Below are 13,556 nucleotides of genomic sequence, written 5' to 3'. Positions count from 1 at the left end.
CACCCACCTTCAGCCTCCAGTCTCTCAGAGTGGAGTCCACGCCCCTGCCCGGCCCGGGCGCGCGCACGCACTGCTCGGCGCTCACGCTCTGCGGGCGGGCGCGCGCACGCACTCTCCGGAGCTCACGCCTTGTGGGCGCGCGGGCTCAGTGGCCGGCGCTCACACCCTCTGGGAGACCTACGCGCCCGGAAGGACCGCTGAGCGGGAGGGCCCGGTGTGGGCGGAGGTGCGTGCGCGGCTGGAGACGGTGGGAAGGGGTCGGCGAGTGATGCGCGGGTGTGTGATTCCAGGGGGCCCCTCCCCTTGGGATCTTGGCCGGGGGGCAGAGGCGTTCCTGTGGCGGGCTCGGGGTCGAAACTTGGTAGACGCGGGCCTGGCCCTGCCGGCAGCGCATCGACTGCCCCTCGGGGTGAGTCCCCGTAGGCCGGGGGCTCCGTGGTGAGGCTCCGTGGGGTGGGGGCTCCGCAGGGTGAGCCCCCGCGGGGTAGGGGCCCCGTGGTGAGGCTCTGTGGGGTGGGGGCCCCGCAGGGTGACACCCCGTGAGGGGCTCCGTGGTGAGGCTCCTTGGGGCGGGGGGTTCCTTGGGTGTGCCATGGGGGGGCTGGGAGGAGCTGGCCGGTGATTTCCCCCCACTCCCCCGCAGACCTGTCGGCTCAAGATGTCGTACATGCTCCCGCACCTGCACAATGGCTGGCAGGTGGATCAGGCCATCCTTTCGGAAGAAGACCGCGTGGTCGTCATTCGGTTTGGGCACGACTGGGACCCTACTTGCATGAAGATGGATGAGGTTCTGTACAGCATTGCTGAAAAGGTAAAGCAGCCACACCTCCCGTCGCGTCCTGCCGCCCGGTTTGGTGTTTGCATCCTGTTGGATTGCTGTTGTTTTGCCGGTAAGAATGAAAAGTACAGCCAGTTTACCGGTTACAGAGAAGCAGTAGGATTCACAGAAGTACCTTGGGGTATGAGGATGGGCTCCCTGAAATTTGTCAGAATAACTTATATCCTTACTGGCAGAAGTTTCCATAGATTTTCACATTTTTAAGAGGTTCATGATGTCTCTCCCTGAAGAAGTGAAAGATTCTTATTAATTTATAGGGATTTTAACTCATAAGGTGTTTTCAAAAATTTACGTCTATAGTGCCAAGAGCAAAACATGTTTGCAGAATTTGGCTGAGTGTAGGAGCTTACTTTGAATGGCTTAGTTTTAAAAACTTGCCATTTTTTTTGGAACCGTGTTTATTTGTTGTATGTATTGAGCAGAACATCTATGGTAACAACATAGTAAATTCCCTTCTTTTTCTTTGAGTCCCTTCTTTTCTCCAGGGCGCTGTTTGTAAGTGACTTGATTTATAGCTTAGAGTGATTCCAATGTAGGAAACATTGGGAAAAAGTAGAACTGTAATGTTAGAACTAGTTTTCCTAATCCTTAAATTTAGTACACGGGGTTGTCTGTGGCCGTTTGCTGACAATAAAGAGCAATTGTAGGGCGCTGTTGAGTAACTAGGGCTTAATTCTCTTTCTGTAATTGTCTCATGGGTATTTTAAGGTAAATTTGATTTAGAATTTTGCAATTGTAGTAATAGGGCAAGAGGCAAAAATATTAGGGTATAATAAAAAATTTAATATTCAATGTTAATTTGAGAGGTTATTCATTTTATTAAAGAGTATAAAAATAAGGGAAACATTGAAGTCATCATTTATTTCACAGGAGTAAGATATGCTAATATGGGCTGGGTTAAAATAACTCCTTTGAGTAAAGAGTAACAGGTGTAAGGATATAGTTTGTATTTAGGAATCGAAAAGTAGTCTGACTTGCCGTCAGTAGTTTTCACTGTCTCCTCTTTGGTAGGACAGGCAGAGTGAGGTCGGGGTAGTGGCACTGTGAACATTAGGGACCATCCTTCTGTGTCTGTCACCGAAAGTGCATCTCAGAGAGTCTGATTCTGCAGATCTGAGATGAGGTCCAGAAGCTCCCCCAGGAATTCCGAATCCCTTCAGTGAGATCCGAGTCAGAGCAGGAGTCTGTGGTGATAACCTTACCCTCCTCTTCCTCTTGGACGCCAAGGCATTGAGGGAGCTTGAAGAGATGCCTGGGGAACTCAGGAGAGCAGGATTCTGCCAGTCGGGTCCTCCCCGTCAGGTCAGAGGTCAGGAGTGAAGTGGTGCCCAGAAGTCATTTCCCCATGACTTGAGCCGCAGTGGTCAAGGGCAGAGACTGCAGAAGTCAGTGATGACGGATGAAGACCCTGTTCCAGTAATCGAATCACTGCTATGTGGACGCTGACGTAACTTAGGTGTGTGTTCTGGGTTCTGCCTTGCAGGTGGAGTGTAAGCACCAGGGCATGTCCAGACCCGGTTGCCCTCAGCACGAGGCTAGGATGGCAGAGGCGTGAGGGTTGTTTGCTGTTCATATCTGAGCAAAACTCAGCAAGATACTCTTAGCTAGGAGACAGATTTTGTGTCAATGTAAGTTTTTAGGGACTTTCATCAGAACTGTTCTTTTCTAATCCCTGTGTAGCAGTCAGAGACCAAATTGCTGTAGTGCTAGTAGGTGTGCTCTTTTTGGACTAGAACTGTTGGTAAGAACAGTTTAATTGGGCTCACTTGGAGTATTTTTCTTTGGTCTTTTAAGTTATTCTTTTTCATTCATCCAGAACTTGGATTTCTATTTTAATAAACTTCTAATACTATGTAATATTATAGTCATTAAAAATGCAAACTTGAAATGCATTACAAAACTGTTAATGTTTTATTTTCTGCTTAGTATAAGGGCAGAATATGAATTTATAATTCTGGAAGCCCTTTTTGGGGACGTTCAACAGGAATTTTTGAAATTTAAGGTTTTAGTATAAAGAACAATTTAACTGTCTATCTCCCTCTGCAGAAATGGCAGATAATGGGAGATCTTCCTCATCTTGTTACGAGCTCTGTTTGGATACCCCAGCTGTTTTAAAGTGAGTAAAATTCCAACATTGAGGCTGGACTTGATTATACTATTCTCCTGGAATGTGTTTTATTGACTCACTGCTTCAGCAGCTCCAACCCCACCTCATGCTGGATTGGTTTTGACCTGTACTGAAAACATAGAGATACGTTGAAAGATTTTACAGATGTCTGGAGTTTGGTAGAATTATTATCAAAATAAAGTTTCCAGGACTTCCCTGTGGTCCAGTGGCCCTGACTCCAGGCTCCCAAAGCAGGGGGCCCAGGTTCAATCCCTGGTCAGGGAACTAGCTCCCATGTGCCACAACTAAAGATCCCTCACGCCACAACTAAGACCTGGTGCAGCAAAATAAATAAATAGAAATAAATATTAAAAAAAATAAAGTTTTCTGATTAGTGGGTGATTTTATGCACAGCTTCAAGGTAAGACTTTTGTCTTGCCATTTTGGAGGCGTGTACTTTGGCAGCACTGTGACCAAGTCCCATTATGTGTAAGAATAAATGGGATGTTTAATTCTTGTATGTTTAAAGAGTTCATACCAGTAGAATTTAAAATATGCAAAACCTCAGTGATACTATCTCATAGTCAGACCTTCTAATTTGTATATAAGGTAAATGTATTCATGGAATTATTTAGGAATGACTTCTGGGGCTCTTTCTTAAACATGTCATAAAGTAGGTTGAATCTGCAGAAATTTATGCTCAATTGAGAAATCTCATAGGAACCAGTAACCAATCAGGGCAAATAATAGTTTGAGAAAAGGAAGTTATGCAGTTTTTTGATGGCTTTGAAAGGAACTATCTAAAAATGTAAAAATCGATACTTCAAAAATACATAGTACCAATTGACAGTCAAGAACATTTGTCCAGAATTTTAGGTGGGTTCTTAGCTAATGGAGGAGCTTCATAGAGAAGGTGGAAGGCGACACTGACAGCCTTCGGTCTTAGTGACATGCGTGAGTGGCATTGAGTGGCGTGCAGGACTGTGGAGCTGTGTTGTCACTGAGAGAGAGGCCAGCTGGTGCTGCAGGGCTAGAGGACCTGTCAGGTCACCTCTAGGAAGAACAGACTGTCTTTTAAGGCAGGTCTGTTTGAACTCAGGATTATGTAATTAAGTCCATAGTGACAGTAAAACATTTTCTGAGTTTTGAAATATATGTGTATTTCTGAAGTTCATTCATTCAACTAGTGATATTTACTGGTGCCCCGGGTATGTCAGGTCCTGATTGACTCGAGGACCACCAGAAAAGACAGCAGATGTGGTCCCTGACCTTGTGAGGCTTCATGTCTATCTTGATGGGATTTATGTGGAAGGAATAGATGATGAAGGACTGTAGTGTCATTTGTTTTTTGACTTCTGAATGAGCTACGGTTTTCTTACTCATCACTGGAGGCAAAAGAAAATGAGACCTTTTTTAAGTGTCTCATGTAAAACCAACATTCACAGTGTGAAAGTTGTACATCGTTGAGTTGTCATTTTATGCTTTAGGAAGCTATGCGTGTGTGTGTGTGTGTGTATGTGTGTGTGTGTGTGTGTGTGTTTGGTTATACTGTGATGTTAATACCTAACTTTTACATTGTAGTATTTTTTTTTTTTTTAATGAGAGAAGTAAAATATCTCTGCTTAGTAAAACTAGATGCAGGCAGGACTTATGAAAGGCAGGAGACCTAGGTTTGTTCCCTGGAGAAGGAAGTGGCCACCCACTCCAGTATTCTTGCCTGGAGAATTCCATGGACAGAGGAGCCTGGCAGGCTACAGTCCATGGGTTCCAAGGGTCGGACACGACTTAGCAACTAAACCACAACCACCAGAACTTATAAACCAGCAGGGTAACTTTTGCCAGGAGGCAGTTGTGCAGCGGAGCAAGTGGCTGCTCTCAGCAGTCCTCCGTCTCTGTGTGCACACCAGGAAGAGGGGATGTCGGAGAGGCTCAGAGAGACTCCTTTTCTTCCCCTACCTCGGCACTGACGCCTGTCAGCAAAATGCGTGCTCGTGAAATGTAAAGTTCCTTCTCTCCTTTTTGTGGAAGGTGGTGGTTTAATGTCCATAGTCAATATTTCTTAATATTCCCAAAAATAGAGAGCAGAGTATAGTAGACTTAATACCTAATACTTAATACTTGTTGCAGTTACCAGTATTCTATCAGTCTTGTACCATTTAATCCCTCAGTTTTTGTACTGTAGTATTAAACCATATAATCGCATGGATGGAGGAGCCTGGTAGGCTGCGGTCCATGGGGTTGCGAAGAGTCTGACACGACTGAGCAACTTCGCTTTCACTTTTCACTTTCATGCATCGGAGAAGGAAATGGCAACCCACTCCAGTGTTCTTACTTAGAGAATCCCAGGGACGGTGGAGCCTGGTGGGCTGCCGTCTATGGGGTCACACAGAGTCAGACACGACTGAAGTGACTTAGCAGCAGCAGCAGTAGCAGCAGCATGCTATTTCACTGGTAAATTACAGTCAGGTTTTTAGAGTTAGTTTGGAGGAAGAAATAGGCATTTTCTGTGCAGTTCCTGGGGCTGCCATAACAAAGCATCACAAATTGGGCAGATTAAAACAAGAGAAATGTGTTGCCTCACAGCTTGAGGGTCAGAAGTCCGAGACTGGGGTGTCAGCAGAATGTGCTCCCTCGGGAAAGTCCCTGCTGTTCTCCCCATCCTGGTGTCTCCCCTCCTGGGGTGCTCCCTGACTTCTGGGTGCCTTCCCTAGCCCTCTGGGTTCAGTTGGCGTGTTTGTGTTCTCCCTTGGCTTGTTTCAACCAGCCAGGTTGGATCATGGCTCAGACTCCAGTATGACCTCTTTTGACCTTCGCTGATGAGCTCTGTAGGCACCCTGTTCCCAGGTCAGGCCACCTTCTGAGAATGAGGGGTCAGGGGTTCAGTTTGTTTTCTTATTGGGGTAAAAGGACATAATTCAACCCACAGTATTTTAAGTTGGTATAAGCTTTCTAAAAGGCACTGAGACAGAAATTATAAGGAGCGTTTAAAATGTCATGTCCTTTGTTCTGAAGATTCTATTTTAGGTGTTTATCCTTAAGAAATAATGAAATATGTATATAAATGTAAGGGTAATAATGTTCATATGTGAATAATGATATTAATGAAATTTTATTTATATTCATGAAAAAAAAAATAACAGAAGAATGGTAAAATAATGGCATAGCCATTTGATGAACTGTTAAGTAGCCATAATGTTTTGTTTTGATTGTTTTCTTATATACAGTATACAGTTTATATGAGGACACTCATAATTAAAGTGAGATACAAAATATTGTAGTATGATCACCGTATGATCACATTTTATTAGAACAGCATAAACATATAGACCAGAAAAAGTGGGAAAGAATATAGTAAAAATATCTTCTCAGCAGTTATCTCTGGGTGTTGGGATTGGACGTAATTTTATTTATGGTTTTCTGGGTTTTCTAAATGTTCTGTGATGGACTTGCAATTAAGGAAGAAATTAAAGAACATTTGTTACCTACAATATGATTTGAGTTGTTAGGCCCTTAGTGTGTGCAGGTGTCCAGACCTAAGTTAGAGGGGAGTGTGTGGCTGAATTCCAGGGGCATATTTTAAAGCATTTGTTTGCTACATACAGTTAAATGTTTGTAAAAGTTCATGTAGCATTTTACTGGACCAGCATGAGTGATGTGTCTGTGGACTTTTCCTGCAGGATTCTCATAACTTGCTGGCTGGAAGATGTTAAGCATGCTAATGGACAGTTGCTCAGGACTGTGATGCTAGTGAAGTGATGTCCCACATGGCAACTCTCCTGGGAAAACCTGTTGCAGAGCTAGTTTGAAAATTGTCCTGTTATACACAGATTCTTTTGTTTTTGTTTTTTATTGTGCTTTTACAGAAAAAAAGTTGATGTGTTATTTCAGTTCTCCCCCCCCTCCCATCTCCTTTACTTTTAGGTTAAAAATTTTGCAGTTATTTATCTTGTGGATATTACAGAAGTACCTGACTTCAACAAAATGTATGAGTTGTATGATCCGTGTACTGTCATGTTTTTCTTCAGGTATGTTCACTTATCTTAAAGTTGTTATTTAAATTGAAAAGATGGTCTGGGCGTTTAATGCAATCAAGATATCTTTAGAAGGAAGTTGTAATGTGGTCATATCATAATACAGTTTGTATCACCAGGCAATTAATGTGATCTTTTAAATAATTTTCAAAGTAACAATTCCAGTTTTACCATTTACTCAGTAACAAATTACCTTTTTGAAATAACTACCCAGGGACCTAGGTGAAGTGTAATTAAATGGAGGACATTCTTACTGACATTTAAGATACCTTTAAATTTAATCTGTTGATGAAAAATGTGTTGACAGTAACTCAGTTTTTAAATATATTACTGATTAGCATCCTTTTGTGATATCCAAGAGGGAAACCTGTACTTCGTTAGTTTGCTTATAAATACAAAATCTTATAAAAAGATCTTTCATCAGCTGAAAAATTCTTTTGTGGATCCTAGTCAATCAATCATTGGCTCAAGTAATAGAATCTCCCTGATGACTTTGAATGAATTTGCACCTATGATTTACAAACTTTGCATGAATGGAGAATGCAGAGTAGCTACTGGTTAGACACAGGAGTCTGATGCAGATATAAACACGGTTTTTGCTATTTCTGTAATAAAGTTAAGTAACAGCATGAGTGAAAAAAAAAATTTCTGTTGTGAAGGTTTAATTTGGAAAGAAATCACCATATGACACTATTTTTACTTGTCTATCAGAATTTCTTATGTTACTCCAGAAGTTAGTAAGTAGCAATATAAACACTAGGCCAGCTCTAGCAGCAGAGCTCCCTAGTGGGTGAGGAGGTCTGGGTAGGGTGTGCAGGGTGTGTACTCACTCTCTGTTCTGTGTAACAAACTTGGTGGTCTGTAGGTCAGAGTCCAGGCAGGCTCAGGGTTCTGATGTGGGGTCTCCGAAGGCCAGAGTCACGGGCTAGGCTCCTGTCTAGGCCGTCGGTCAGGGAAGAATCCACTTGGCTCAGGGGCGCTTTTGGTTGGATCCAGTTTCTGGTGGTCACAAGTCGGAGGTCTGTTTCTGCTGGGCCCTTCTCTGCTCCTAGAGGCTCCTCTGTCTTTGAAACCCTGAGCAGTGAGTTGAGTTCTTTTCATAAGCTGCTCCAGCATCCTGTTCTGCTTTCAGAGGGCACGTGTGATTGGATTAGACAAACCCCTTAATCCAGGAGAATCCCCTTATTTTAAAATCAACCGATGAGTAACCATGGGAACAGCTGCAGACCCCCCTGTGCGGCATCATGTACCTAATGATGGGCATGGTCGCGTTGCAGCCCAGTTCCGGGGGTTCAGGTGGGAGACAGGGGTCTTATAGGGTTCTGTGCACTGCAGCGTGCCAGGCCAGGCCCACCCCCACCCCCGGCTGCAGAGAGTCATGTCCTGCCCTGGCTGTGGCCCCCACCATCAGCTCCCATTGCAGAATCGGGTGTGGATGAGGCTTCTCTGGCCAGCTTTGGAGGCTGCTCCTTATCTGTGGCCCCTCCTGCAGGACGCAGTGTGGACAGTCCTGAGAAACAGTCTTCTGGGCTCACAAGGAGGGAAGATGGGGAGGAGGGGCCTGGGGAGGAGGAGCTCTGATGCAGCACTGGGTCGTCCTTCTGGCCCAATGCAGGTTTTTATTTTTTGCCTTTTCATGAAGGGCATTTGCAGCCGGTTTATTTTTCAACTGCTTCCTGCCAGCAGCATTTTGGGGTTGTGTCAGCTCTTCTCACTGCATGGTCTTCCCTTTCAGTCTGAGCAAGTAGGGTTCCTGTCCTGGGCTCTGGGGTGCCCTCTGCCCAACAGCTGTTTCCTTGGGGAAGAGCCCATCCTGTGACTCGACATTCTGACTTTAGGTCTTTCCTGGGTTTCCGCAGAAGATTGTGTGGCCTCTTTGTCCAGAGTAGAGCAGCCGTTTCTGGATTTCAGCACCTTCTGCCATCTGGAGAGGCCAAGAAATTTTTCTGGTTAACAGATCTTACACCAGTTTGTCTCTCTTCTCGTTTTACTGTAAGCAGCATGAAACTCGGCAGCGCCTTCTAGACACTTAGGTGTCTTCAGCTGGTACCTACGTCCATCACTTTGGAGTGTTGCAGACATCCTCCACTCCCTGTAATGCATCCCCACCCCCTCCCAGTCCATGTTCCTACTGACAGGCTGTTGAAGGCAGTCTGGGTCTTTTCTGTGTGCCCCTCAGAATTCTCCCAGAGTCCTCCCATCTTGGATCCTGCCTTCCACTGCATGTGACCAGGCTTGAGGGACAGGAGAAGCCTTTCTGGGGAAAGAGGTTGAGTGGTACTGGGGCTGGGTGTGTATTTTGATATTTTAGAATTGATGCTGCACTCAGAAAAGGAGACAAAGCCTTCTGCTGTTCCTGCAACCCAGAATTCTAAGACAAGTAGTAACAATATTTTGGTTAATTTATTCACCAAATATGTATACACATAGAGTCCTGCTCAGTTTTATGTCTATGCTGGGACATGAATCAGATCAGACAGGGTGCCTGCTGTCACAGAACATCCTCTGATGGCAAAGCAGAGCAGATAGCACCGGAAACCAGGGAGAAGTGACAGGTGACAGCATGTGTGCGTGCCGTGGGAGGGGCTTCCCCTCACCCACAAGCAATCGTAGGATCTGGAAGTGGCCTTGTTAACATGAACTCCCTCGTAACAGGAGAGGTGCCTGGGAATAGCAAGGCGCCCACTTCCGCTTCATGGCCACGAAGTGTCTTCAGGAGCTGAGGGCCAGAGTCCAAATATGCCATCACTTACTGCAGACAGTTCCAAAGGTTTGGGCAGTACTGAGCCAGGAACTGTGGATAAAACCAAATACATAGGACAGTATATCTTTTGAGTGACCACATATGTATTTTTCTTATAAGTCACAGTATTGCAGCAAGTATTTGCAGAGGCACAAATACTGATTGTCATCAGGCGGCGGGGAGTGTGTAGAGACTGCTGAGTAAGTTTGGCGTGAGCCCAGCAGGGGCACAGGGCAGAATGGCCTGCACATCTGGGGACCTGCAAGGATGTGGGTGACACAGGTGGGGGTGGGGAGTGGCAGGTGTGGAAGGGAGGGCAGGGCCAGGCCCAGATGCCCGGATTCTGGGCCGGTGTGACTCCTGGAAGCGAGTTTTTGCAGCAGGAGAGTGACATCCAGTTTGCCTCCTGGAAGCTCACTCTGACTAGAAGGAGACCTCACTGCAGCCCCAGGTGAAGCCTGCAACAGGAAACCACAGCTGGCAGCCAGACGCATAGCCTGTCAGAAACAGAAAGTTAAATCGATAGCCATTAGTGCAGCTGGTACAACAAGGGTTAATATCTTTATTTTATGAAGTACACATATAAATTCATTTTAAAAAGTAGCTTCTTGAAAGATCCATCTATGGAGAATCAAGAAATGCAAAGTATCATTCACTTCACAGTCAATAGGACTTTCAGTAACATTTACACTAAGTGCTCACAAGAACACCATGAGAAACTCACACATTGCTTTTTCAGGTAAGTTACTACAACACCCTGGAAAACTGTTTGGCTTACCAGGTGACTGAGGCTGTGTCCTTCGACCCTTGATTGCCCTGTAGGTGATTTGTCCTAAGGAATTACAGAGCACACAGAAGGAACATGTGTGTCTTTCTTAACAGTATTTAGATGGTTTCTAGTTTTCTTCTAAACCGTGGTGGATCCTCTTGATCGTGCTGATGTTTGATAAGAGCCTGTAATGGAGGTGGGGATGTAAGGCATGTTTCCATGCGGTTCTTTTTCAGAGGGATTCTTGTGAGCACTGACCCCTTCCCTCTTACAGGAACAAGCACATCATGATCGACCTGGGCACCGGCAACAACAACAAGATCAACTGGGCCATGGAGGACAAGCAGGAGATGATCGACATCATCGAGACGGTGTACCGGGGGGCCCGCAAGGGCCGTGGGCTGGTCGTGTCTCCGAAGGACTACTCCACCAAGTACAGATACTGAGCTCGGCCCACCCAGTGCACGTGGTGCCCTGGGGTCATTCTCATGTTGAAGTATTTTCAACTATTTAAAGCCTTTGAGAAAGTGTTTGGCAAAGTACATGGAGCTTAAGGAGCTGGAGGGTTTTGCAGTGTGGGTGGCATTGCCTCGCCTTTCAGTCTGCCTGGTCACTGTATTTTTGTATCAGCAAATATCTGTAAATATCTAACTGAAATAAATACACAGTGATGGGGATGGTCAAAATTGTTTATTTACTAAGAAACTTAGTGTACAGATTAATGATTTTGGTAGTCAAGAATGGGCTCTCTACCACTGAGTGAGGCTCAGTGTGTCTCATGGTTCCGGAGGCTGGAGTCAGATCCAGCTGTCAGGCTGGTCCTCCGGGGCCTGACAGGGAGTCTCTTCCCACCCCTCTCCTGGCTCTGGTGGTTTCTGGCGTCCCTTGGCTGGTGATGCTTCACCACAGTCCCAGCCTTCATCCTACACATTGTTCTCCCTGTGCGTGTGTCTGTTCAGATGTTCCACTGGGCGAGGGCTGCCCTGCTCCAGCACGACCATCTCCACTCATGACGTCTGCAACAGCCCCATCTCCACAGGATACATTCTGAGGTCCAGGGGTGAGGACTTCCGGCACAGTAATTGTCAGGGACACAGCTGATCCCTCAATAGAACCAAAGGCTTGAGTTCAGGAAGAATACACACTTAACGAAAAGTTACATTTTATTCTGGTTATAAAAACAGTACGATAAAATAATGATTTTTGCAGGCTTCCCTTTAAAGACTAAGAGCTGATTCTTACACTTCTTAAGATCAAATCTGTTGTGCGTACTGTATTTTATGTGGAAACCAGACCCTTCAATCCATGTAGCTACTTTCCTCCTCATAATCTCAAGTTCCTCTCCTATCTCACTTACCCCAACAGCATTTGTTAGTTGGGATCTTCCTGGGCACATCTCAGTGCACACAGACTACGCAGTCAAGAGTGGACCCCTGGCGTGGAGGAGCACAGGGAACTCTGGGGAGCACACCTGGAGCCCACACCTGGCTTCACAGCCCTTGGGCAAGTGCTCTCCCACGTGAAGAGGATGGTAGCGTCTGCTGTCTGACACCTGCTGTACTCAGATCAGTCACAGCATTCCCTGGGGGCCCTCTGCTGTGAAAAGGCTCACTGCCTCATCAGATTGACTCATTGTTGAAACATGAGTGTACTTACCAAAGAATGAAATTTTTAAAAAGCCACACACACACAAGTATGTGCTTTTAGAAACGGACATAGGGACTTCTTTGCCAATAAAGGTCCGTCTAGTCAAGGCTATGGTTTTTCCAGTAGTCATCTATGGATGTGAGAGTTGGACTATAAAGAAAGCTGAGTGCAGAAGAATTGATGCTTTTGAACTGTGGTATTGGAGAAGACTCTTGAGAGTCCCTTGGACTGCAAGGAGATCCAACCAGTACATCCTAAAGGAAATCTATCCTGAACATTCATTGGAAGGACTGATGCTGAAGCTGAAACTTCAATACTTTGGCCACCTGATGTGAAGAACTGACTCACTGGAAAAGACTCTGATGCTGGGAAAGATTGAAGGTGGAGGAGACGGGAACAACAGAGGATGAGATGGTTGGATGGCATCACCAACTCAATGGACATGAGTTTAAGTAAACTCCAGGAGTTGGTGATGGACAAGGAGGCCTGGTCACAAAGAGTTGGACACGACTGAGTAACTGAACTGAATTGATAGGGACTTCCCTGGTGGTCTGGAGGTTAAGACTCTGCACTCCCAATGCAGGGGGCTCAGGTTTGATCCCTGGTCGAGGAACTAGATCCCACATGCTGCATCTAAGAACTTGCATGCTACAACTAAAGATCCCAGTACAACCAGATAAATATTTTTTTAAAAAATGGATATAAAACTCAAATGCAAATATGCAGTTTAATGTCTCCAGTTTTAATTTTCCCGAAAATAGTATAATACTGTGTCATATGAGGTGCTAAAGAAAAAAAATGTGATCCTAAGTACCTGGCATATGAAAGACATTTGATAGTATACTTCTGACATTTATTCAAGCAAGACCATTAGCCAGTAATTACCTGAAAAGATGCTCACCATCATCAGTCACCAAGGGAATGCATATCAAAACCAGGAGATGACACTTGACACCCATGAGAATGGGTGTGAACAGACTCAAGGGTCCATTACTACAAGTGCTGACAAGGATGTGAGAAACGGGCTGCCATGCACTCTGGTGGGAAGGGACAGTGGTGCAGTCACTGTGGAAACCAGTGTGGCGGTTCCTCAAAAATACGGCGTGGAATTACCATCTGACCCATCAGAGGCACTCCTAGGTATATCTCAGAGATAAAACATGTATGTCCACACAGAAAGTTGGACACGAATTTTTATAGCAGCATTTTTCATAAGAGCCAAAGACAGGCATCTCAGACGTCCATCAGCTCCCCAGTGGATCGAACAGTGTGCTGTATCCATGCAGTAGACTATCACTTGGTCATAAGAGGGAATGAAGTACTGATGGAGGCTCCAAACTTGAAAACATTAACGTAAGTAGAAGAAACTAGTTGTTATGTCGTGTGTGATCCCATTTATAGGAGATGTCTAGAATGGGCAA

The 13,556-nt window shown here is 45.3% G+C and overlaps 1 protein-coding gene and 1 long non-coding RNA gene across 4 annotated transcripts; both read left to right on the top strand.

Moving 5' to 3' along the window:
• Positions 1–109: 109 nt before the first annotated feature.
• On the top strand, positions 110–11,174 carry TXNL4A (thioredoxin-like 4A). 2 transcript variants are annotated; one of them, XM_010855071.1, is made up of 4 exons: positions 110–226; positions 644–811; positions 6,867–6,970; positions 10,763–11,174. In XM_010855071.1, exons 2-4 carry the CDS (start codon positions 659–661, stop codon positions 10,932–10,934), a joined length of 429 nt encoding a protein of 142 aa, XP_010853373.1. In that variant the 5' UTR covers positions 110–226; positions 644–658; the 3' UTR covers positions 10,935–11,174. The 2 variants fall into 2 exon arrangements, with proteins under 2 accessions (XP_010853373.1, XP_010853374.1); XM_010855072.1 differs by having other exon boundaries at positions 110–276.
• On the top strand, positions 806–6,843 carry LOC104999532. Of its 2 annotated transcripts, none has more exons than XR_826610.1 (3): positions 806–890; positions 2,885–2,954; positions 6,623–6,843. It is a non-coding gene; the product is annotated as an uncharacterized LOC104999532 (long non-coding RNA). The 2 variants fall into 2 exon arrangements; XR_826609.1 differs by lacking the exon at positions 806–890 and adding an exon at positions 904–2,466.
• Positions 11,175–13,556: the final 2,382 nt, after the last annotated feature.

This window comes from Bison bison, unplaced genomic scaffold (assembly GCF_000754665.1).
Source record: "Bison bison bison isolate TAMUID 2011002044 unplaced genomic scaffold, Bison_UMD1.0 scf7180017864353, whole genome shotgun sequence".
Lineage (NCBI taxonomy): Eukaryota > Metazoa > Chordata > Mammalia > Artiodactyla > Bovidae > Bison > Bison bison.
Note: the sequence above shows the minus strand (reverse complement) of the source record. Positions and strands in the feature narration are given on the sequence as shown.